Source organism: Pan paniscus, chromosome 4 (assembly GCF_029289425.2).
Source record: "Pan paniscus chromosome 4, NHGRI_mPanPan1-v2.0_pri, whole genome shotgun sequence".
Classification (NCBI taxonomy): domain Eukaryota; kingdom Metazoa; phylum Chordata; class Mammalia; order Primates; family Hominidae; genus Pan; species Pan paniscus.
In genome coordinates this window covers 35,787,115-35,811,932 of record NC_073253.2, presented here as the reverse complement: position 1 = coordinate 35,811,932, position 24,818 = coordinate 35,787,115, and the positions used below count along the sequence as shown (strand labels likewise).

Below are 24,818 nucleotides of genomic sequence, written 5' to 3'. Positions count from 1 at the left end.
TAGGTTTTTGTATACTTAAAACTTTCTGTACACTTAATACAAAGTTTAAATTTAAAACATTTTTAGAAGTCTGTTTAAGCTCCCAAAATCCAACTAAGGTGAGGCTGTAAAACTCCAGCAGGAATGACAGGCTAATGACTAAGTATAAAACCTCCTCCAGTGTTTTGCTGTCTGCTTTTAAGAACATGCAACCTGAAAGCAGACAACTATGTAAGTTAGAACAGGGGATTTATGAGAGGTGATTAGGCAGTGCCTTTAGCACTCTCTAGAAGAGAAGGGGTCCTGACGTAGCCAAATGGTAGGTCACGATTGATGCAGGAGATTAATGCAGTACCAGATACCCAATCCACTATCCTTTTCCTCAAGCAAGCTTCTGATTACAATCTGGATTCCACTGTGGCATTTGTTTTCCTATGTGAGAATACATTTTTAATGACTTATTAATAAACTGCCATTCTAGTTTATACATCAGTCTCTTTGAGTTTTAGTATGGTAAACCAGTTCTTAAGAGCCCCAAATCAAACATCTTAAATAAGCAATTGGTAAGCTAAAAAGCCCAGACGGGGCAATCTGCTGACCATACCAAAATGCTGTCAGCTTTTCACCATGGACCTTTTTCTTACTGTACATCCTTCACATAGGTAATAGAGCTATTTAATGTTACTTTAAAATGCATTTATAATAAATAGAAAATAAATTTCTAACAATAATAGTTACCATTCATTGAGTAGCTATTAGTACATCAGGCACTAGACCCTTTGTATACATTTTACCTAAATCTTAAAGCTAGATGGGGCACATATTCTCATTTCACAGATGAGGAAAATGATGTTAAGTGACCTATTCAAGATCACACAGCCAACATGAGGATGGAGCCAGAATTCAAACCTAGATCTGATGGTAAGCCAAACAGCCTCTTAAAATGTTGTAGACTAAATAGATTCCTGTGGTTTCACATTGTTACCAAACCCAAAATATAATCTCTATGAGTACATGTTTAATAATTTGAGTACCTAGTGAATGCCAGGCATTCTGTTAAGAGCTGTGGGGAATACACAAAGAAGAAACATACACAGACTCTATTCTCAAAGACAGTTCATCTAAAAAAAATCTTGTTAATAGAAGATAATTACAATATGAGTGGAAAGTAATAAATACCATGGGGAGGTAATATAAAGCACTATGAGGATTCAGGAGAGAGAGATTTCAAAATACGTTCAAGAAACAAACTCATAAAACAGCCAATTTTTAGTTTGACACTGTACCAATGGATTACTGTACTAAGTGATGGACATTTCTATTTCTAAAGGAAAGAAGAATACACGGGCAAGCAACAGAAGGCTAGGCTCTACCATCAGCTAGCATTGAGACTTTGGGCAAAGTCCTCAGTTGCCTCATTTAAAAATAACACAGGCATCACACCTGTAATCTCAGTTACTTGGGAGGCTGAGGCAGGAGAATTGCTTGAACCCAGGAGGCGGAGGTTGCAGTGAGCCGAGATTGCGCCACTGTACTCCAGCCTGGGCGACAGAGCAAGACTCCATCTCAAAAATAAATAAATAAAAATAAAATCAATAACACAGGCACCAATTTACAAGAGGCCATTCTGTACTTGAAAACAAAAATAAAACATTAAAAAAATTTAAAGGGCAGAATCTCTAAGGTTCTTTCCTTCATCTACATGAAAAATCTACTTTAAAATGTTAATATACGATTATAGTAATTTTCTCTTCTATTCAACTTAGACTACAACATTCAAAATTACTAAAAGAGAAAAACAGTCCCTCTGGTGTCAAATTAGTATACTTATTGCATAGATGCTACATTTTTTAGGTGAACCGAAATTTCACTCTGATGCTTAGAATCCTCCAGAGATTCCCAAGATCTATAAAGACTGACTCATAGAGGGGACATATGAAGTTCCCTGGCACAACTTGACTTGTAACCTCTAGCAGAAACTGGCTAGGTAAGAGGTCTAGGTTGCATCCGTGTACTCAGCCTGAGGCAGCTAAAGGTCAAGGTGATGTCAATCACTGCAAATATAACCTACAAGAAAATGCTATCTTACGAGGGCAGGGATTTTCTATTAAGTCCACTGCTGTCATACTTCCAACATTTAGAAGAGTGCCAGGCACACAGTAATTACTCAGTAGACATTTGTTAAATGAATTTATAGATAAGGCAATCCATGCCCTCATGATACTTAGTCTAAACTAATGCTACCACAATAATTTAGAAACATATTTTTAGGTAATATGAGCTTGTTTTATTTATTTTTTTAATTAACTGTTCATATCTTAAACCCCAGTCTGAATAAATTGATAATACCTGACCTTAAAGTTTCCCATAACTGGTAAACAGGTTTAATAAATAAGACCAAATCAGATATTTAAATACTTTTCTGTACTTTAACCAATAAGATGGCTTATACAGAAGAGTTTTCATAAAAACAATATTACTTAAGTGTATCTTATAAAATTTATAACAGTAGAATTAATGATTACTCATCATAAATAATATTTAAAACTCAAATTGCTTACTAAGAAGTAATATTTTCATGGCTCCATCACAGACCCTAAAATCAGCATAATATTTCAAAAGAATCAATGAAGTCAGAACATTAAATAGACAAGCTTGTTGAGCATAGTGGCTCATGTCTGTAATCCCAGCACTTTGGAAAGCCAAGGTGGAGGGATCGCTTGAGGCCAGGAGTTCAATTCCAGCCTGGCCAGTATAGCAAGACCCCATCTCTACCAAAAAAAAAAAAAAAAACCATAAAAAAATTAGCCAGGCATGGTGACACAAGCCTGTAGAACCAGCTACTTGGAAGGCTGAGGCAGAAGAATCCCTTGAGCCCAGGAGTTGAGGCTGCAGGCTGGGTGACAGAGCAAGACCCTGTCTCTAAAACAGCTAAGTAAATAAATAGATAAATAGATAGGTTTCTTGGAAATATAATACAAGGGAAAAAAAGGAAAAAAAATTAAGTGGATTTTGATTGGAAGGGAACAGATATATTCCATAAAATTATTTTTGGCCTTCAGTAGTACCAAAGCAAAAAAAAAAAAAAAAAAAAAAAAAAAAAGCTTTTCATGCTCTTTATTTAGAAGTTAAAGAATTACAGGTCAGGTGCCAGCAGCTCATGCCTGTAATTCCAGCACACTGGGAGGCTGAGGTGGACGGATCACTTGAGTTCAGGAATTCAAGACCAGCCTGAGCAACATGACAAAACCCCATCTCTACAAAAAATAGCCAGGCACAGTGGGGTGTGCCTGTAGTCCCAGCTACTTGGTGGTGAGGCAAGAGGGGAGGTAGGAGGCAGAAGATCACCAAAGCCCCGGGGGTTGAGGGTGCAGTAAGCCGAGACGGTGCCACTACACTCCAGCCTGGATGACAGAGCGAGACCTTGTCTCAAAAAAAATAAATAAATAAAAAAATAAAGGAGTTTAAAAATACAATTTAGTTGAGTACTAGAAATGTAACTGAATACTTATCCCTCTTGCTTGGGCTCTCTTTATGTTGAAAATCAGCCTGTGTCACATGTGTTGTTATGAGTTACTGTGATACTGGCAATATACGTTTGGGGAAGAAATGAAAGATTTTCCTTCCGATCTCATTTTCTTCCTAACTACTGAACACTATCACAGCAGTTCTGGAACTGCTTAGTCAACTGGTTGTTTTCCTTATGTATGAAATAAAGTAAAATGTAGCAAAAAACCAAAAACCCATAGTAACAATAGCTATGAGTTATTGAGAAGCTACTATGTGAAACAAACACTTTTAACAAACTTGTTTATTAAGCAAACTTGTTTATTTTAATCCTTTCATCTTCACAATTGTATCCCCATTTTACAGATGAGGAAACTGAGACACACAAAACATAAGTAACTTGCCCAAGATTATGTAGCTAATAAGAGGATCACTAATTTAAATGTAGCCACTACCTGGCTCTAGAGACCTCACTTCATTGCTAAGTTGTTCTGCCTGTACTGTATCGTGCTACACTTTACCATAGTTACAGCTTTTGTGGCCTAAATCCCTTTCCCAAGGTTAAAAAAGTCCTCTAAAGGATCCAGTCCAACAATATAGAGCTTGATAATGAAGTTATATCTTGGATAAAGTAAAATTTATTTCATGTTGAGGCCTCTTTTAACTACTTCTGTCATTTAACAAATATTGCTTAATTTAGTTAAATGCATTCCATCATCATGAAAGTGCCCATATAAAAAAAAATCCACATTGAGGCTGTAATAGAATTAGTACAGGGGTACAGTTACTTTGGGTGAAACTACTTTGACTGAAAAGTGTACCCTGTCTAGAAAGACTGAAAATATTTATCAAGAATAAGGAAGATAGGATAACTTCTGAAACTGTTTCCAAAATAATAATATACTGAATTCTCAGTAAGAATCAGAACAATGTTTAAGTGCTTATACCAATCAATTAACTTCTGTGACTTTCCTAACTACGAAAGAAGGAAAAAAAAAAAAAAACCCACCGTATTAAAGAATCCCTATACACTTTGGTTCACACGAGCGCAAGTGCTTCGCATGTGGTATGTGTACTGAGCAGTAGCAGGAAATGGGAATATAAATATTAAACACAGTCGCAGCCCTCAAAAGACCTCTAAGACTTTCCATAGGACTTGGTTTCAGGATGTTTTCCACAGAAAAGACATCAAATGTTTAAAAAATTGGTGATATTTTGGCGAACTTAATACTTATTAGGTTGGTCTTCCAAGATAAGAAATGTTCTTTATAGAAGGAAAAGGGCCGCTAAGGGGGGAGAAAGTGATACGTATATTAAAATAACAGAATAGAACACTACAAAAATGGGATATACCCACTTCTTGCTTCATTTTCAGCAGAATGAAGAAAATGAAAACTTTTTTTTTTTTTTTTTTTAAAGACAGAATCTCACTCTGTTGCCCAGGCTGGAATGCAGTGACACGATCCTGGCTCAATGTAACCTCCGCCTTCCAGGTTCAAGCAATTCTCGTGCCTCAGTCTCCCAAGTAGCTGGAACTACAGGCACGCACCACCACACCTGGCTAATTTTTGTATTATTAGTAGAGACGGAGTTTCGCCATGTTGGCCAGGCTGGTCTTGAACTCCTGACCTCAGGTGATCGCCTGTCTCAGCCTCCCAAAGTGCTGGGATTACAGGCCTGAGCCACCGCACCTGGCTTGAAAATGAAAACCCTTCTAACTCTACTGTGCTCTTCAGGTACAATAATAACTAGATTTAGATGGCTTCAAGAACACCAGAATGTGTGGCTTCTAATCTCAGCTGGGACCTTTAAGCTCCTCAGCACTGTCTCCCATTCTTCCCTCTATTCCCAAGGCTCTGACCAACCTTTATATCCCTACACTTAGCAGATGGCCCTGCCTTTTATCATTCACTGGAATGTAAGCTCCATGAAGGCAAGGCTCTTTGTTCACAGATCTCATATACTTAGAACACCGCCTGACACATAACAGGTAATCAATGAATGTTTGTTAAAGCAATGAATGAATGGAGGAAACAGAGTCCATCAGCTAAGGAATTCCCTCAGTCTCCTTCTTTAACCTACAAACTATTCATATCCTTTCCTTCGGTCTATGAGGACAATATTCCTCCTACTGAAGGTTAACTCCTCCATCTGTGCTCCATATTGCATTCTCACCCATCTCTTTCTCAATAATTATCCCTCTCTACTCTAATATTTTAAATACACCTTGCCACAGACTCCTTTGCCAGATCCTAAAAGGAATGCTTAATCCCATTCTGTAAACAAAACCAAAAGAATTTCCTGAACCCTAGAGCTTGCTGAGCTACTATTTCAAAGATGCTTGGTCTTAAAGGAGAAGCAGACACATTTCTAGTGTCTGCTCCTCATCCTTCAACACCTTCACTTCATGGCAATTTGATTTCCACCCTCCACTTCTCAAACTTCAAGGTAAGATTGTTAAAGGACCATTACTTATCCAATCTAATTATTTCTTGCCTCATTTGATGTTTCTGGTACATGTGATCCTGGCTACTACTCATTTCTTGAAACTCACTCCCTTTCTTGGCTCTTGTGACACTATTCTCACCTGACAGCTTTCTCAGCTGCCCCTTAAATGACTATTCCCAGAGATGCCTGATCTGCTCTTTTCTATAAATACCCTGCATGAGCTCATCCACATTCACAGCTCCAACCAAAAATTATACATTCTGATTCCCAAAACTCTATCCTCAGCCCAGTTCTCTTTTCCTGAATACCAGACCAATAATATCCAACTATAAAGCATTCCCACGTGGCTGACGACAAATATCTCAAGGTTCCTTCAATTTGTCATCTCACCTTGCTACAAACTTGTTTCTCTCCTCTTGGTTCCCTTTATCAACTAATGGCTGACCAAGGCAATCTCTTTTACCTCATAATATCTATCTAGATCACTGTCAACTCCTGTAGACATTACTACTTAAATCTCTTGAATTCAAGCCTTGTTCTACTCTGTTTCAATTCAAGCCATTACTCTTGACTAAATTGCTGCCATTAACCTATCTTGCAATTAAATTTGAGTGTTTCAGCTGGGTGCGGTGGCTCATGCCTGTAATCCCAACACTTTGGGAGGCCAAGGCGGGTGGAACACTTGAGGTCAGGAGTTCGAGACCAGCCTGACCAACATGGTGAAACTCTATCCCTACTAAAAATACAAAAATTAGCCGGGCATGGTGGCAGGTGCCTGTAATCCCAGCTACTCGGGAGGCTGAGGCGGAAGAATCGATTGAACCCAGGAGAAGGAGGTTGCAGTGAGCCGAGATCGTGCCATTGCACTCCAGCCTGGGCAACAAGAGTGAAACTCAGTCTCAAAAAAAAAAAAAAATTTTTTTTTGAGTGTCTCTAAGACCCCCAAGCATTTCTTTCTCTCTGTCTCTCTCACACACACACCTGCCTTCTCCAAGTCCAAAACTTCCTCCATATTGCAGCCTGAGTAGTTGATCTAAAATGTAAGCATGGTAATAACTACCAACTTAAAATTGTTCTGTTGCTCACCATTACTTAACAGCTTCTAAAGTCATATGCAGGAAGAAGTTACTATTCTCCTCTATCATTTCTATTTTTATATGTTTTATTATATACACATTAAATATCTATATTTATATATTAACACAAAGAATACATGTAATTTTATAAATATACACATATGAAGGAAGATGTTCAAAATCTTTGATATGGGTACTCCATCAAAAATATTTGAAAACCATTAATCTAGAGGAAGAGTACAATCCTCTTAACATGACATAGTCATGATCTGGCCTCTATCCTTCTAGTCACATCTCCCTTAACTACCTTAACTTTCTAATTAGCATACTTCACCTCTGAAGCTTTACCTATGCCACCTCTCTACCTAAAATACCCTAACAACCACTCATACATCTTCCCCTCCCCCAACTCTTATTTGTTTGTTAAGGCTCAAAACAAACTACTGGCTATGTGAAGCTTTCTCTGACCTTCCAAGGTGGAGGTGGGCACTTCCTTCTCTGTGCTACCAAACACAACATACATCTCTATTACAGCACTTAAATCACAGTATTGTAATTTTTTGTTTACATGGCTATCTACTTATCTTTGTACTACCAGTGCCTGGCATGACTCATGACACAAATTAAGTGCTTAACGTTTTTTACAAATGCTCATGAGGCACAGTGTTAGGAGACTGTAGCAACACCTTAGTTACCTGACACAGCTGAGTCAGTGCTCTGTTTTCCTTAGGTTTGGGTTGATGATCAATTTTAAGTTTTTAATTTTAACATGTGCTTACATCATGCATTGAATTTTCAGGTGTTGGTTACAGGGAGAGATTTTTAGAAAGCCAACACTTTATCATCCGCCAAATTCCAATCAATTAACTGTCAACAGTGTCAACACATTCTGAAAGATGCCTTATAGAAATTCAAAAGCTAAGGGCTCAGTGATTCTGGTCAAACATGGCAAATTAATTGTACTCATTTATCTTCCTTTTCCAAAATTCCACTAAAATGAAAGTTAAGGGGAGTGGAAAAAAAGGTATAAACCTATAACACCAAAGACTGTAAAAAGCAGCAGCAGTTCTTAAGTAACTTTAATACAGTTTTCAAAATGTATTAAAGATGGAAAATAGAAGGAATGGTGCCTGGTTTGACAAAACCAAGGAAACTATAATAAAAGTGCCTGCAAAGAGGAAACTAAGTGAACAACCTGCTGGCTAGAATTTAGAGGCAAAGGGACTGCAGAGGAGGTGTGAAGTATGCGACTGAAATGGAGGAATTGACTGAAAGTTTAAATAACAGAGCAATGAAATTCCCACCCCTTCCCACAGTCAATCAACTACCTTTTCCAATAGCAGAAGACAGGAGTGGGGCCTAAAGTAGGAGCACCAGGAGAAAGGCTGCAAACAGAACCCTGTCCCCGCAAAAACCTTCCCATTCCTGGCTTTCAGATTACAGCAGATGATATGCCTCATAGGTATATAACAGAAGAATATACTTACCTTGCTCTCAGAAGGTCAAGATTAGAACTCTACATTGGAAGAGTCTCCTCTAAAGAAAATGAAGTGTCATAGAAAAACTTACAATCTTAGACAATAGACCTCCCCAAACTTGGGGACCAGCCAAAAAAATTTTAGCCAGTTCACCACCTAAATATCTAAGATGAAGTCCACTAGTGACAGGCCTCACTGATTCACAAAAAGCTTTTAATCACCTTTTTATTATCATACACAGCTGAGGCTCACCAGATATTCCAGAATAGTTTCCAAAACGAAATAAGAAACTAAACGAACAAGAAAGGAACACAAAAGAAAGATAATTCAGCGAATAGAAAAATTTCAGGCCAGGCATGGTGGTTCACGCCTGTAATTCCAGCTCTTTGGGAGGCCGAGGTGGGTGGATCACTTGAGGCCAAGAGTTCGAGACCAGCCTGGCCAACATGGTGAAACCCCATCTCTACTAAAAAATACAAAAAAAATACAAAAATTAGCCAGTTGTGGTGGCATGCACCTGTAGTCCCAGCTACTTGGGAGGCTGAGGCAGAAGAATTGCCTGAACCCAGGAGGCTTCAGTGAGCCGAGATCATACCACTGCACTCTAGCCTGGGTAACAGAGTGAGACTTCGTCTCAAAAAAAAAAAAAAAAAAAAAAAAAAGAAAGAAAGAAACATGTAGGCTTCAACGACACTGGACAAACTTAAGGATATCTAGACAGAATAACATAGAAGTAAGTAAGATGTCTTCTAAAAGCAGAAAACTTCAGAAGTCAAAGCAGTAATCTGGTAGTTTAAAACAATACATTCAGAAATATCAAAAAGCCTAACTCTGACCGAGAAATGGGCATAACTGGTAAGTACTGTTAAAAGTAATCAGGTTTAAAAAGATTAGAGACCAGTTTCAAGTTGTCTTGGATATTTTCCCTTATAAAAAATAGATAGAGCTGGGTGCAGTGGCTCATGCCTGTAATCCCAACACTTTGGGAGGCTGAGGCGGGTGGATCACCTGAGGTCAGGATTTCGAGACTAGCCTGGCCAACATGGCAAAACCCCATCTCTACTAAAAAAAAAAAAAAAAAAAAAAATACAAAAATTAGCCAGGCATGGTGTACTCATCTGTAATCCCAGCTACTCAGGGGACTGAGGCAGGAGAATCATTTGAACCCGGGAGGCGGAGGTTGCAGTGAGCCAAGATCGTGTACTGCAGCCCAGGAGACAGAGTAAGGCTCTGTCTCAAAAATAAAAATAAAAAGGCAGCTTAATCAAGTTTTCGCCCCTTAGTTCAAACTTCTAGTTTTTGCAACTTCAAAAGGAAGGGGCAGCAAGCAAGCAAGCATGCTTTAGGAGTCACTGAAGCTTTTGAATGGACACAAGTTTCTCACGTTTGATTTGTAAGCTTCATTTATCAAATGCAGTCACTCTCAAATAAGCTCCCTGGACCAGCAGCATTAGCATGCCCTGGGAATCTGTTAGAAGAGCAAATTCATGGACCCCATTCCTAGACCCACTGCATCAAAAACTCTGGCAGTAAAGGAAGTCCAGCAATCTGTGTTTCAACAAGGTCTCGAGGTGATTCTGATGCAGGTTCAAAATTGAGAACCACTGATCTAATAAGCATTTCTGCCACTGTCATACTAGACTCTGATGCTCTGGTCTTCCTTCTTCAGTCAAGAGTTAAAGCATTTCCAGGCCAAGTGCAGTGGCTCACCCCTGTAATCCCTGCACTTTGGGAGGCTGAGGAGGGCGGATCACCTGAGGCCTGGAGTTCGAGACCAGCCTGACCTATATGGAGAAACCCGTCTCTACTAAAAACACAAAATTAGCCGGGTGTGGTGGCACATGCCTATAATCCCAGCTACTTGGGAGGCTGAGGCAGAATCACTTGAACCCAGGAAGTGGAGGTTGCAGTGAGCTGAGATTGCACCATTGCACTCCAGCCTGGGCAACAAGAGTGAAACTCTGTCTCAAAAAAAAAAGAGTTAAAGCATTTCCAAACTGACTGTATCTGACCTACATTAGAGTATCACAGTTGCTAGTAGGAACTCAAAAAATGTTTGCTGAATAAGGGATCAGGCTTCAGATGTCTTTCTTTGGCCAGAGGGTTTTAAGAATGCACTGGATATGAATGTTTTTAGGCAGGATCTCTTCTCTTCACTTTCCTACAGTCCCCACCAGTCCCTACTGTCTTCTACCTCATACTATCACACATTTTTCTGCTCAGCCAATGGCAGCATAAGAGTTTGAAAGCTCTGGGAAAAATAATTCCAAAAAATAATTTTAAATCTGGATACAATATGGTCCAACCTTCTCTTACAAGTGAGGAAATCAAGTAACTTACAACTACCTTGGGATGATTCAGAAATTGTACAATATGCTACAATTGGTCCTTCTACTTGCAGGTCTCCACTTTTTTTTTTTTGAGACAGAGTCTCGCTCTGTCGCCAGGCTGGAGTGCAAAGTGGCACGATCTCGGCCCATTGCAATCTCCACCTCCCAAGTTCAAGCATTTCTCCTGCCTCAGCCTCCCGAGTAGCTGGGACTACAGGCGCGTACCACCATGCCCAGCTAATTTTTGTATTTTTAGTAGAGACGGGGTTTCACCATGTTGGCCAGGATGGTCTTGATCTCCTGACCTTGTGATCTGCCCACCTCGGCCTCCCAAGGTGCTGGGATTACAGGCATGAGCCACCGTCCCCAGCCAAGTCTCCACTTTTAAGCTCCAGGAAAAATATTTCAAGATAGCGTCTCAAGCTTTCTTTTTCTGGTCTGAACTCTTTAGAAAACTAGAGCCTGCCTATGTATTATGTAAATAGATGCATAAGTATTCCAGAGGCTCATGTGCCCAATAACTACAAAGGTAGTTAACAAAGCTGACTGATGGAATTTACATTTTAATATCAACTTTGAAAACTCTATACCAAACACATGTAATAACAAATCATTTATGAGAAGTACTTTAATGTATTCAAAATACAGTTGACCCTTAAACATAGGTTTGAACTGCACCAGTATACTTACAATAATGTTTTATAATTGATTTTTTTCAATAAATATATTAGAAAAATTTTTGGAGATTTGCTGTAATTTGAAAAAACTTACAGGTTAACTGCATAGCTTAGAAGTATTAAAAAAATAGAAAAAGGCATTATAAGTGCATAAAATATATGTAGATTCTAGTCTATTTTTTCATTTACTACCATAAAATAATATGCAAATCTATTACAAAGAATTAAAATTTATCAAAACATAGGCAAAAAACTTACAGACCATACATGGCACATCTAGAAAAATGCAAATACACGTAAAGATGCAGTATTACATCATAGCATAACATTAACTAGTACATACTGTTCTACTGTAATAATTTGTAGCTAACTCCTGTTGCTATTGCAGTGAGCTCCAGTGTTCTGTCTGCTTAAAATGCCACAGTAAATTGCGTATCACAACAGTAAAATCACGGTTCCTGCATATTTTTCATCCTTTTTAGGGCAATACCATAAACTTTGAATAACACCACGAGACCCATATGAAGTGCCACTAGTGATGCTGGAAGTGCTCCCAAGAAGCAAAGTCATGCTATTACAAGAAAAAGCTGAACTGCCTGATATGTGCTGCAGATTGAGGTCTGCAGCTGTGGTTGCCTACCATTTCAAGTTAAAAGAACCCAGAGTAAGGACCATTGCAAAAAAGAAAATTTGTGAAACCATCTCTGTAGCTATACCAGCGGGTGCAAAAACCTTGCACTTTTTGCAAAATACCTTTTTATCTCATATTGAAAATGCGGCTTCTATGTGGGTGAAGGATTACTATTAAAAAAAACCACAGCTATTTAATATGAATCGAGAAAAAGCAGTTTTATGATAACGTAAAGCAAAAAGAAGATGAAGGATCTAAAGCTAGAGAATTTAATGCCAGGAAAGGATGGTTTGATAATATTAGAAGAGCTTTGGCTTAAAAAATGTCCAGATAACAGGAAAACAGCTTCTGCCCACTAAAAGGTAGTAGATGAGTTCCTAGATGCCATTAGGAAAATCACTGAGGAGAAAGGATATTTGTCTCAACAGGCTTTTAATGCAGATGCTTCTGCCACCACAGATGGCAAAACAAATCCCTCCTCTTCCTCAGCCTACTCGGTGTGAAGACAATGAAGATGAAGACCTTTAAGATGATTCACTTCCATGTAATAAACAATAAATATATTTTCTCTTTTTTTTTTTCTGAGACAGAGTTTCTCTGTCACCCAGGCTGGAGTGTAATGGTATGATCTCAGCTCACTGCAACCTGTCTCCCAGGATCAAGCGATTCTTATGCCTCAACTTCCTGAGGAGCTGGGACTACAGGCGTGCGCTACCACACACGGCTAATTTTTGCACTTTTAGTAGAGATGGGGTTTTGCCATGTTGGCCAGGCTGGTCTCAAACTCCTGGCCTCAAGTGATCCGCCCGCCTCAGCCTCCCAAAGTGCTGGGATTATAGGCGTGAGCCACTGCACCCAGCCATTTGTGTATGTGTGTGTGTGTGTGTGTGTGTGAGACAGACAGACACACACACACACACACACACACAAGGTCTGGCTCTATTACCCAGGCTGCAGTGCAGTGGCAGGATCTCAGCTTACTGCATCCTCTGCCTCCCAGGCTCAAGCCATCCTCCCATCTTGGCCTCCCCAGTAGCTGGGACTACAGATGTGTACCACCAAGCCTGGCTAATGTTTGTATTTTTTGTAAACACTGGTTTTCACCATGTTGCCCAGGCTGGTCTCGAACTGGTAAGCTCAAGCCATCTGCCTGCCTGGGCCTCCCAAAGTGCTGGGATTACAGGCGTGAGCCACCACGCCTGGCTCCTTTTCTTAATAACGCTTTCTTTTCTTTAGCTTACTTTATTGTACGAATACAGCATATAAAACATATAACATACAAAATATGTGTTAATCAACTGTTTATGTTATTGATAAGGCTTCCAGTCAACTGTAGGCTATTAGTAATTAAGCTTTGGGAGAGTCAAAAGTTAAATGTGAGTTGGTGGGGCAATTAGTACCTCTAACCCCCACCATGTTCAAGGGACAATTGTATAATGCATTATGCGAGACTTACTTACACTAAAATTAAAATGCAGCTTTTTTCAGTACCATCTGTAAGGAAAACAAGATACATTTAATGAACTCACCTATAAGAAACTAAGTCTGCAGTAAAATTAAGTCGTTGTAAACTACTATAAGGAGTTAGAAACCCTTCTCCAAATGAATCTGTATCTATGCAAGCATTCACTGAGGAGCACCTGCTCTAATGGTAAGAGCCCCAAGGAGCTGGGGGAATCCAGCACATGATCTGCCATGTCAAAGCTATATTACCTCCCATAGTCACAATTTCCCTTTGGGCTGGGTCTCCTTCTCCATAAAAAGTACAGTTTAGTGCTAATACTCTAACAACTGACAAGAGAAATACTCCTTACATTTAAACAAGTTTTGCTAGCACTAGAGTAACTACTTCTTTAGCCAATCTTGAAAAGAATAAGATAAAATTTGAGATAAAGCTAAAATTGATACAAATATATGTAAGTATCTAGATGTAAGAACAGTAACAGGTCCTGATAATTTTTTTTTTTTTTTTTTTTGAGACAGAGTCTCACTCTGTCACCAGGCTGGAGTTCAGTGGCGCGATCTTGGCTCACTGCAACCTCCACCTCCTGGGTTCAAGCAATTCTCCTGCCTCAGCCTCCCAAGTAGCTGGGATTACAAGTGCACACCACCACGCCCAGATAACTTTTGTATTTTTAGTAGAGATGGAGTTTCACTATGTTGGCCAGGATGGTCTCGATCTCCTGACCTGGTGATCTGCCCGCCTTGGCCTCCCAAAGTGCTGGGATTACAGATGTGAACCACCGCGCCCAGCCAGTCCTGATAACATTTTACTGTAATAAATATTTTTTTTAAACCCTCACTCTTAAAACCCAAGAGAAGTTCTCTTTTTAATACCCTCACCCTTAAAACCCAAGAGAAGTTCTAAAACTTAGTATGTTCATTATAGAGAAACTACAAGATTCAGAAAGACTAAAAAACAAAATTTTACAATCTTACCTCCCAGAAATAAACATGGTAGCGCTTTTATGAGTCTCTTTCAAACGTTTTTATGCATATACAGAATTTTATATACTTGAGGTCATACAGAACATCTAATTTCGTATCCTGATTTCTAATTGACCACTGTACCATCTTTGAAAACATTCTTTGGGATAGCTTCTACCACATGAATAGCCTATAATGTAACAACCTAGATTTTACACCGATTACTCAGAATATACAGTTAACCCTTGAACAATTTGTGAGTTAAGGGCATTGACTCATGCTCAGTAAAAAATCTGCATGTAACTTTTTTGTGTGTGTGTGAGACAGAGTCTCGCTCTGTCGCCCAGGCTGGAGTGCAGTGGTGCAATCTCAGCTCACTGCAAGCTCCGCCTCCAGGGTTCACGCCATTCTCCTGCCTCAGCCTCCCGAGTAGCTGGGACTACAGGGGCCTGCCACCATGCCCAGCTAATTTTTTGTATTTTAAGTAGAGATAGGGTTTCACCGTGTTAGCCAGGACGGTCTCGATCTGACCTCGTGATCTGCCCGCCTTGGCCTCCCAAAGTGCTGGGATTACAGGCGTGAGCCACTGCGCCCAGCCTGCATGTAACTTTTAACTCCTCAAAAACTTTACTCATAACCTATTGTTGACTGGAAACCTTATTGATAACGTAGTCAATTAACACATTTTGTATGTGTATTATATACTGTACTCATACAATTAAGTAAACTAGGGAAAAATAAAACATGTTATTAAGAAAAGCAGGCCAGGCATGGCGGCTCACGCCTGTAATCCCTACACTTTGGGAGGCTGAGGCAGGCAGATCACTTGAGGTCAGGAGTTCGAGACCAGCCTGGAAAACACGAAATCCCGTCTCTACTAAAAATACAAAAATTAGCCAGGCTTGGCAGCATGCGCCTGTAATCCCAGCTGCTCAGGAGGCTGAGACAAGAGAATCACTTGAACCCAGGAGGTGAGATTGCAGTAAGCCAAGATCGTGCCACTGCACTCCAGCCTGGGTGACACAGTGAGACTCTGTCACAAAGAAAAAAAAAAAAAAAACAGAGGCCAGGTGCCATGGCTCACGCCTGTAATCTCAGCACTTTGGGAGGCTGAGGCAGGTGGTTCACCCGAGGTCAGGAGTTCAAGACCAGCCTGGCCAACATGGCAAAACCCCGTCTCTACTAAAAATACAAAAATTAGCCGGGTGGGATTCAGCAAGACTCTGCCTCCAAAAAAAAAAAAAAGAAAGAAGAAAATCATAAGTAAGAGAAAACGTATTTACTATCCATTAAGTGGAAGTGGATCATCATAAATATTCTTATCTTCATCTTCACATTGAGCAGGCTGAGGAGGAAGAAGAGGAAGGGTTGGTCTTGCTGTCTCAAGGGTGACAGCGGTGGAAGAAACTCTGCATTTAAGTGAACCTACACAGTTCAAACCTGTGTTGTTCAAGGGCATCTGTACTAAAATGTTGCAAAATACAATTAAACAGCAATGTCATCATTAATGTCTATTTCCACTATACTAACATACGCATAGCAATAAATATCAATTTAACAATAGTAAAATACTAAATGAAAGCAACAATGAAATACACAACTAAAATCTTACGGATCATCACTTGGGTAAGGAAAACAGCAGCCTGCAAGATCTAGAATTTTTTTTTTTTTAAATCAACAGAATCTCAAGAAAGATGAGTTTAAGAGTGACTTGGGAGTAGTCCCACTGAGCTTAATGTATACAGATCCCTGGCAATACTCAGTAAACAAGAGTAGGAGGAATCCTCAATCTGTAAACATCCTGGGAGCTGGCAGAGTGATTAAGCAAAGCACGCAAATTTTAATCTTAAAAGCCATGAGACAGTGATTCATAACAACAGAGTAAGAAAGAAAACAGCACTGTTTTACAAAAGAATAAGCAAAAAAAAAAAAAAAAAAGGGCACAGAAAGGTAAAGGGATAGGCTAAGCAACTTAAATATTATAATAGGTTCAAAATATTTGTCCCATATACATTTAGGAATGTACAGACTTATCTTCCAGGAAGACCGACTGATAGAAATTCCTAATATGAGTATTTTGAGGTCTTTGATAGTCATGTCCTAAAGATCATTACTAAGAGCCTAATGAGGGAAGCTAGAAAGTAACTGGGCAGAAAATTCCAACTCACACAAAGAAAGTCTTGTTCAGAACAACTCTTATAAATACTTAAATAAAACAGAAGAAAGAAAATAACTACTTACGATTGAGATATATGTAAATATAAAAGAATCCAAAAATTTACTTAGAGAAATTATCAGAAAAATAATTGGTATATCCAACTATCGGCCTAATTGCTAGAAATCAGGATTTTCTATATATGAGCACTAATTCCCCCAAATCCTTTCAACTAATATTGCACATGTGTACTGCACTATGAACTTGTGGGTTAGGAAGCACAGTGTATAATACCCAAAGAGATATGTATCAGAGCTATGTCTCTCAGTAGACTTCTATTAAGACTCCCCAACTAGGCTGGGCACAGTAGCTCATGCCCATAATCCCAGCACTTTGAAAGGCCAGGGTGGGTGGAGCACTTGAGGTCAGGACCAACATGATGAAACCCCATCTCTACCAAAAATACAAAAATTAGCCAGGTGTGGTGGTGCACCTGTAGTCCCAACTACTCGGGAGGCTGAGGCAGGAGAATCATCTGAGCCTGGGACATGGAGGTTGCAGTGAGCTGAGATGGTGCCACTTCACTCCAGCCTGGGTGACACAGCAAGACTCTGTTTCAAAAAAGACTCCCCAACTAGACAATGACAAATTAGGAACAAACCATTCTATGGAAAGGGGGGGAATCAAGGACATTCTCCTCTACAGGCCTCTGGACTCTGAGGCATGTGACCACATGGATCCAGACATGCCAATAGACATGACATAATAAACATGACTTTCAATGATCTTGTAAAGTAATGAAATTGTGTTCCCTAAGCACAGTTTTTTGTTTGTATTTAATTTCTACCTAACTCTTGCTTGGTAATTTTACAAAAAGCCCTCAATTCTTACAACTTTTGTGCCTTGAGGACGTGGTGCCAACACTTCTCAAAAGATAACATTGAAACTCTTCTTGTTTTATGGAAGAACATTAAAATAAGATGTTCGTAAAGCCAAGCTAATTTTTAAAGCTAATATTAATATTAGGTGTTAAGAGATAAAGGTGATTTTTTAAAAGGTAGAGAAAATGAAAAGGTAAGTGTACTATGAAGATAAAACATTGATTAGATTACTGGTTTTGGGAGTTTTTATAAACAATTTTATTTTCTGATACAAGACAGAAAACAATGACTTTTTGCCTTCCTTTAGTAGTCTACCTTAATAGAAAAAAACATAAATAAGGGTAAATAAGATGCAGTTATTAACTAAGTCAAATGTTAGTTCTATATATAAAATTATTTTAGCTACGCAAGAGCCATACTGGCTTCACAATCCATTTTTGGGCAGACAAAACCTCACTGAAAGAATAGTAAAAAAGATGACCCTATAAAATTAATTCTATGATCTGAAATGTTTAGCAGACAAAAAAAATTAAATTAATTCTAAATTGTACTTACCAGAGAAGTGAACAAATTTTTAAAAACTTTTATTTATTTATTTTTTTTTGAGATGGAGTTTCCCTCTGGTTGCCCAGGCTCAAGTGCGATGGGGCGATCTCGGCTCACTGCAACCTCCGCCTCACAGGTTCAAGCGATAAAAACTTTTAAAAACAAGATTTTAAAAAATCCAAGTAGAAGAAAAAGGCAAAGCAAAAAAGATTATATGTGTTGATAATTTCCCTCAAAAATACTGCTTAAAACAAACAGCATTGATTCTTATCAGTTTCATCTTTTTTTCCTTTCTCAGACATTTCATGAAGGAGCACAGAAATGACAAATGTGTTACACTCAGGACAGATGGAAAAAGGAGTATCAAAAGGTATGAAATGCTAAAATTAAGAACATAAGTTCATCAATAAAGTTGACTCTTTTAACAGAGAGTCATTATGGATGTCCTAATTTTATAGACTATGGAGAGGCGTGCTGTAAAAATTAAGATTAAAATACATGATTTTGGCCAGGCGTGATGGCTCACAGCAAGGCAGACGGATCACTTGAGTCCAGGAGTTCAAGACCAGCCTGGGCAACATGATGAAACCCCATGCCTACAAAAAGTACAAAAATTAGCCTGCCATGGTGGTGTGAGCCTATAGTCCCAGCTACTCGGGAGGCTAAAGTAGGAGGATTGCTTGAGCCTGAGAGGTCAAGGCTGCAGTAAGCCATGATGGCACCACTGCACTCCAGCATGGGCCACTGCACTGTCTCAAAAACAAAACCAAACAAACAAACAAAAAATATATATATATGATTTTATTCACATACTGAAGACCATTGAATGATTAGCTTTTAAAAAGTTTTACCTACTCTTGGCAGGGCGCGGTGGCTCATGCCTGTAATCCCAGCACTTTGGGAGGCCGAGGCGGGCAGATCACGAGGTCAGGAGTTCGAAACCAGCCTGGCCAATACGGTGAAACCCCGTCTCTACTAAAAAATGCAAAAATTAGCCAGGCGTGGTGGCGCGCACCAGTAGTCCTAGCTACCTGGGAGGCTGAGGCAGGAGAAATGCTGGAACCCGGGAGGCGGAGGTTGCAGTGAGCCAAGATCACGCCACTGCACTCCAGCCTGGGTGACAGAGTGAGGCTCTATTTCAAAAAAAAAAAAAAAAAACCAAAACAAAAAAAAACAGTTTTACCTACTCTTGCAATACTCATTCAGTAAGATAGATGTGAAAATTTTATCTCAATTCTTGTAGATGGTAGATGGGCTAAAATCTAAATAAATATTCCTTATCACATGTAGATTCTTTTGAAATGAACATATTTAACAGACCTGAAACTTTGCAATGCCTCAAAATCACTCAACTTTTCAAAAACAAACAGAAATATTAGCCACAGGTCATAAGGCATTACAAATATGCAACACAAAAAAACTGCACATTTCATTCCACGAGATATGTCCTGAGATATAAATCTATGTAAAATGTTTTAAAGTCATTTAAAAACTACATCAGAAAAAAATTATATCAGAAAACATTAAGCACTCAGCACTCATTTTCCCTACTCTTCTGTCCAGTTAGTCATATTAATCTGAAATAACAATCCAGTAACTAAAAATAAATACTTCAACTAAACACTAAAGACTGAAAAAAAAAAAAATCACATGGCAGTAGAGAGGTTAGACCTTTTGGGATATAACCACCTTTTCTTCTGAGATGTTTAATCACTCAAAACTATAAACTATGAATAAGGACAGTTTCTTCTGTCAACCCCTTAACTCCCAAATTCACTATTTTATGACCCATAGTTAGTGACTCTGCTAAGAACATACCACGCTCTTTGCTACATTCTTACCTCTCCAATGAAATGTCCTAATTCTGAAAAAGCCCCGTTCAGCCAACTACACATCTCTCAGTCACCATCCCTCCCCTCCCCACTTCGGAACCTTCCAGGGCCTGCCCAACTGTCCACTTCCTCTACCCAGCCAGAGTTCATTGTTCTGGCTTGGTGTTTCCACAGGATACAAGACACAAAACCAAACTGTAAATGATTTTTAAAATTGCTTTCTTATTCTACTTCCCTGATCATGTTCTTACTCTGCTTAAAACCCTTTAGTAATCTTCACACAGAAGAGAAGTGCTTTTCAAATTACCAGTTGCTAACACAGCGTCATTAAATAAACTGAGTGGGTCACCATCATCAGTCTATCTTAAAAATAAAATAGAACAGAACAGAATAGAAACTACCAGAGTGTACCATACAAAGCAAGGGTATTATGTAGTGACATTTTATCATTTATATACAAGCATATTGGGTTGCAATGTAAAGATGCTTATCTTTCCAATGGGTCACAGCCAAAAAAACCTCTAAACACACTAAACTACAGGATAATCCAATCTTTCATTTGATCTACATGGTTCTCCAACCCAGTCCCTGCATAATAAGGCTCTAGACCTATCTCTTGCTACACCAAAGGGAGCTAGCTCAAGCAAACAAGCTTGTCATGCCAAACTCCTTTGCAGTTCCTCGTTTTAGTGGTGTCAATCACTGTTCTCTCTGCCTTGAATGCCCTCTTATTTGTCTAAGAGGCTCACTTGTACTCATCTTTCAGTATTTAACACCTATCACCTCCTCTACAAAGCCTTTTTATCCTTCCCTCAGCAGCTAATGCCCCCCCAACACACACTTTGTGTCTCCATAATGCCCTACATTATAGCTCCTACAAAATTTCATTGCACATTTTAATTTTAGGCTTGACTGTCTGCCCAACTTCTAAAGTATAAACTCACTAAGGGAAGGAGCACATTGTACTGGCCTTCCTATCAGCAGCACTGAGCTAAGTACACGCATTATAACAAAGGTTCAAAGTTGGTAAAATGAACAAATGACGAATTAAGGACTTGCACCTAACTTGTCTATTGTCAGATATGATAGGGTGGTTATCTTTGCAATAAAATCCATTTATAGTGCTGGATCAAGATTTTCACATTTTTGCTACAACCCCTAGAGAGCAGAACCCTGCAGTTTGAGGCAGGAGGAGGTGTCAGCTTCCCGTCTTTCAGCAAAGAGACTCAGTTTGGGCTGCAATGTAGCAGCACTCATTTCCATGCTTCTGGAAGTTATTTGGGGAAAGAGGGCGAGGAAGGACTCCAGAAGTTCCCATAGGCAGGTGAGATAAATCAGAAACAGCATTAACAGATTCCATTAGCAGGGAGAGCCCCATTTTATGTATAAGTAGCTCTTAATAAGGGAAGGGAGGGAAAGAATTCTTTACCATTGCTGATGGCGCTAGGTTGCCAAAATGAGCTAAGTAAAAACAAAGGGTTTCATGAAATAAGTGGTTGAAGTTACTTGATTTCTGTTGCCTACTGTGATAGTTCCGAAATAGCTACTGACTCACTGCTGTCATTATGAGATACTATTTGGAGGTGGGGGGTGGGGGTCATACCTAACAGGGGCTCCTCACTGAGGCTTCAAAACTTTTCAGAGACTTCATTTTACATATATGAATGCCTTAATTTTTAGGGGATCTGATACACCTATTTTACAAACCCATACTTTAGTTGCCTTCACTGCAATTAACAGTTCATGCAACATCCAAGATACTTTGACAGACTTTGCCAACTGTCAAGTTTCAGCTGTTCTTCTCCATTTCCAAAAAGTTCATAAACTACTATTAGGGGAGCCATAATTTTTTTCTGCCCAATCACTGATTTTATTAAAAATAATTCCTTTGCTTAGACTGCCCCTAGACTTGCAATAATTATCTACAATTAAGACGAAGATAAATCCTTATTATAACCTAACATTAGTTTAAAAAAAGGTTGTAATATGTGAAACACTTTACCCACAGTATTAAATTTTAGATATCTATTACAGTAAGGTAATTAAGGATTGCCAAGGTAAAGCTTTAAAAGCCATTTAAAGCCCTGTTTCCTTTTGCTTGAAATAGGTCCAGGCAGCTATGCTAATTCCACAAACATTTATTAGGCGTAAATACGCATAAAGTGTGGAAAATGCCTTTGCTGTATGCTCTTCTCTTCTACTTCCATCTACCCTTCCTCTCTCTACTCAAGTCACTATCAATGAGAAAGGGTCATAGCCCCCAAATACAGGCTTTCCAAAAAAAAAAAAAAAAATAGCACCACAAAATGCTCGCTCCTTTTTCTCCTCAGTCCATATATAGAACTTTATTAACTAAAGGGCAGATACATTCATTTATAAACAAATTAATTATGCTAAGTGTCTAAATGCATGTTATGTGTGGTGCTAACTTTCCCACTTTAAACAACAGCCTCCTTAGTATTAAATTCATCCTGTCTCTTCAGATTCTAGGCGCTTCAGGAGCCGCGCCTTAAGGTGCAGACATGGCCAAGTCCAAGAACCACACCACACACAACCAGTCCCAAAAATGGCACAGAAATGGTATCAAGAAACCCCAAGCACAAAGATACGAATCTCTTAAGGGGGTGGACCCCAAGTTCCTGAGGAACATGCGGTTTGCCAAGAAACACAACAAGAAGGGCCTAAAGAAGATGCAGGCTAACAGTGCCAAGGCCATGAGTGCACATGCCAAGGCTATCAAGGCCCTCCTAAAGCCCAAGGAGGTTAAGCCCAAGATCCCAAAGGGTGTCAGCCGCAAGCTCAATCAACTTGCCTACACTGTCCACCCCAAGCTTGGGAAGCATGCTCGTGCCCGCATTGCCAAGGGGCTCAGGGTGTGCTGGCCAAAGGCCAAGGACGAGGATCAAACCAAGGCCCAGGCTGCAGCTCCAGCTTCAGTTCCAGCTCAGGCTCCCAAAGGTACCCAGGCCCTTACAGAGGCTTCAGAGTAGATATCTCTGTCTGCCAACGTGAGGACAGGACTGGTGCGACCCCCCGCCAGGCTGCCATCTGCATGGGGCTGGGGTCCTCCTGTGCTATTTGTACAAAGAAACCTCAGGCAGGGAAAAAAAAATTCATCCTAAGCTTCCCTTGGTAAAATGACAGGCATTCATGCAGCTTAAAGGTTCTGGAAAACTGATTTTCTTCCATGATGCTACTACTCCACAGTCTAGACAAAATGCAGCCATCAACATGAAAAACTGCTGCTTGATTTTTTTTCCTCCAACATGTTTTAAACAGAGCTGCAGATGCTCAAGGGAAGCCATATTTTAAGGTTTTGAACAGTAGTATTTTTCAGTATTTTTCTCATTTAAAATTGGTGCAATTCATCCAAAACATTTTTCAAATGCCATTATTTTTCAGCGTTAAGCGCTTAAACTGCTTAGAGTGAAAAAGGTCTCCATCAGAAAGATCGACTTCCAGAAACCAACTAGTGATCATTAAAATGAGGAGGAGAATAAAAAGAAAGCAATTCGTTTTTTACAGTTTGGAGAAATCTTTAAGTCATCTCTAAATCGTTCATTTTACAGGTAAGAAATAGAGTCCACAAAGGTCAAGTAATTTGCCTCAGATCACTAAGCTACTAATAGCAGCGCTAGAAATAGAATGAGGTATTTTAATTACTCTTAGCGGTACCCCCAAATCATGCAAGTTATATATATTCTCATCACTTGTCATTCAAGTTTTTAAAACCATTATCACTTTGTCATTAATTTCTGAGGAACGTCTCCTACAACATGTTCTAAATTTTCAAAGTTATGCATGTTAAACTTCAAATTCTAACTCCAAAAGGAAGGTACTATTCAAGAACTTTCCTCAGAAAGTTTCAAGCGTGTGTACACACCTAAACCATCACAATGAATTGCAGAGTCCATTCTTTAAAACATGCCCCTCAACTACACTTCAGATGTGTTTGTTCAACCACACACACACAAAAAGAGAAAATTCTGGAAGTTCTTCTGCCAAAAAGCAATGACAAACTGTCAATGAAATCAGATTGCTCCATTAACATATTATGGGTTTCCAGCTTAAATTAGGAAGTGTCACTAGCATTTCATCAACCCACAGTGTGAAGAGTTAATAAAAGACTGGAAAATGCACTCTCAGTTGGCTCTGGGTCCGAAGGAAGGTGTAGATCTGATACTGTTAACTCAAACTGAAGGGCTGAGCTTAAAAGCGAAAAACAAAAGGAGTGAACAAGTTCCTTAAACAAAAAGCTTTTTCCTACGGAATGCACCCGTACCGTGGTGACCGCATCAGTAAGACTGAATTTCAGATTTTCGTTTTAACGCCCCAGTAAATCAATTCTATACATTTTAGCTTTGAATATTCAAGGACAAGACAGAGGGCACGGTGAGGGCAACAATTTACTCTGGATCACTTTCAAGGACTGTTGTCTAACCACACATTACAATCGTTCCTTTGTGCAACTGATTATCTAAAAGTACTGAGAGAATGCAGTACTTCTCTTTGAAAGATAACCGTCAGCAAAAACTAAAATAATGTGATTTTGATTACAAACTGATGCAGCAGTCTGACCAGTAAAGTGTAGAATGCGTTGTCTTTGTAAATATTACTCACAAATCCATATTCAAGTTACAAACGATATATGTGTTTTTAAATTATGACCTCTGGTACCGCTCTACAAAAATGCAAAAATAACCTAAAAGGTTAGCATGCCTATTTCTTTAAAGTATGACCAGCTTAGCAAGGTGGCAAGTTTGTTTGAAAACACAAAACACAATCACCACCACCGCTCAATAATACACATACATAAACAGATTCGAAGCTGCGTTAAGCACAAAAATCCTT

The 24,818-nt window shown here is 39.2% G+C and overlaps 2 protein-coding genes across 2 annotated transcripts in view; one reads left to right on the top strand and one right to left on the bottom strand.

Annotated features, from left to right (window-relative positions):
- The window catches only part of HOMER1 (homer scaffold protein 1), a 141,020-nt gene that overhangs the window by 114,776 nt on the left and 1,426 nt on the right, over positions 1-24,818 (bottom strand). The window lies entirely within an intron of this gene.
- On the top strand, positions 754-24,812 carry LOC117980257 (large ribosomal subunit protein eL29-like). Its single transcript, XM_034959906.3, has one exon. It carries the CDS (start codon positions 22,490-22,492, stop codon positions 22,955-22,957), a length of 468 nt encoding a protein of 155 aa, XP_034815797.1. The 5' UTR covers positions 754-22,489; the 3' UTR covers positions 22,958-24,812.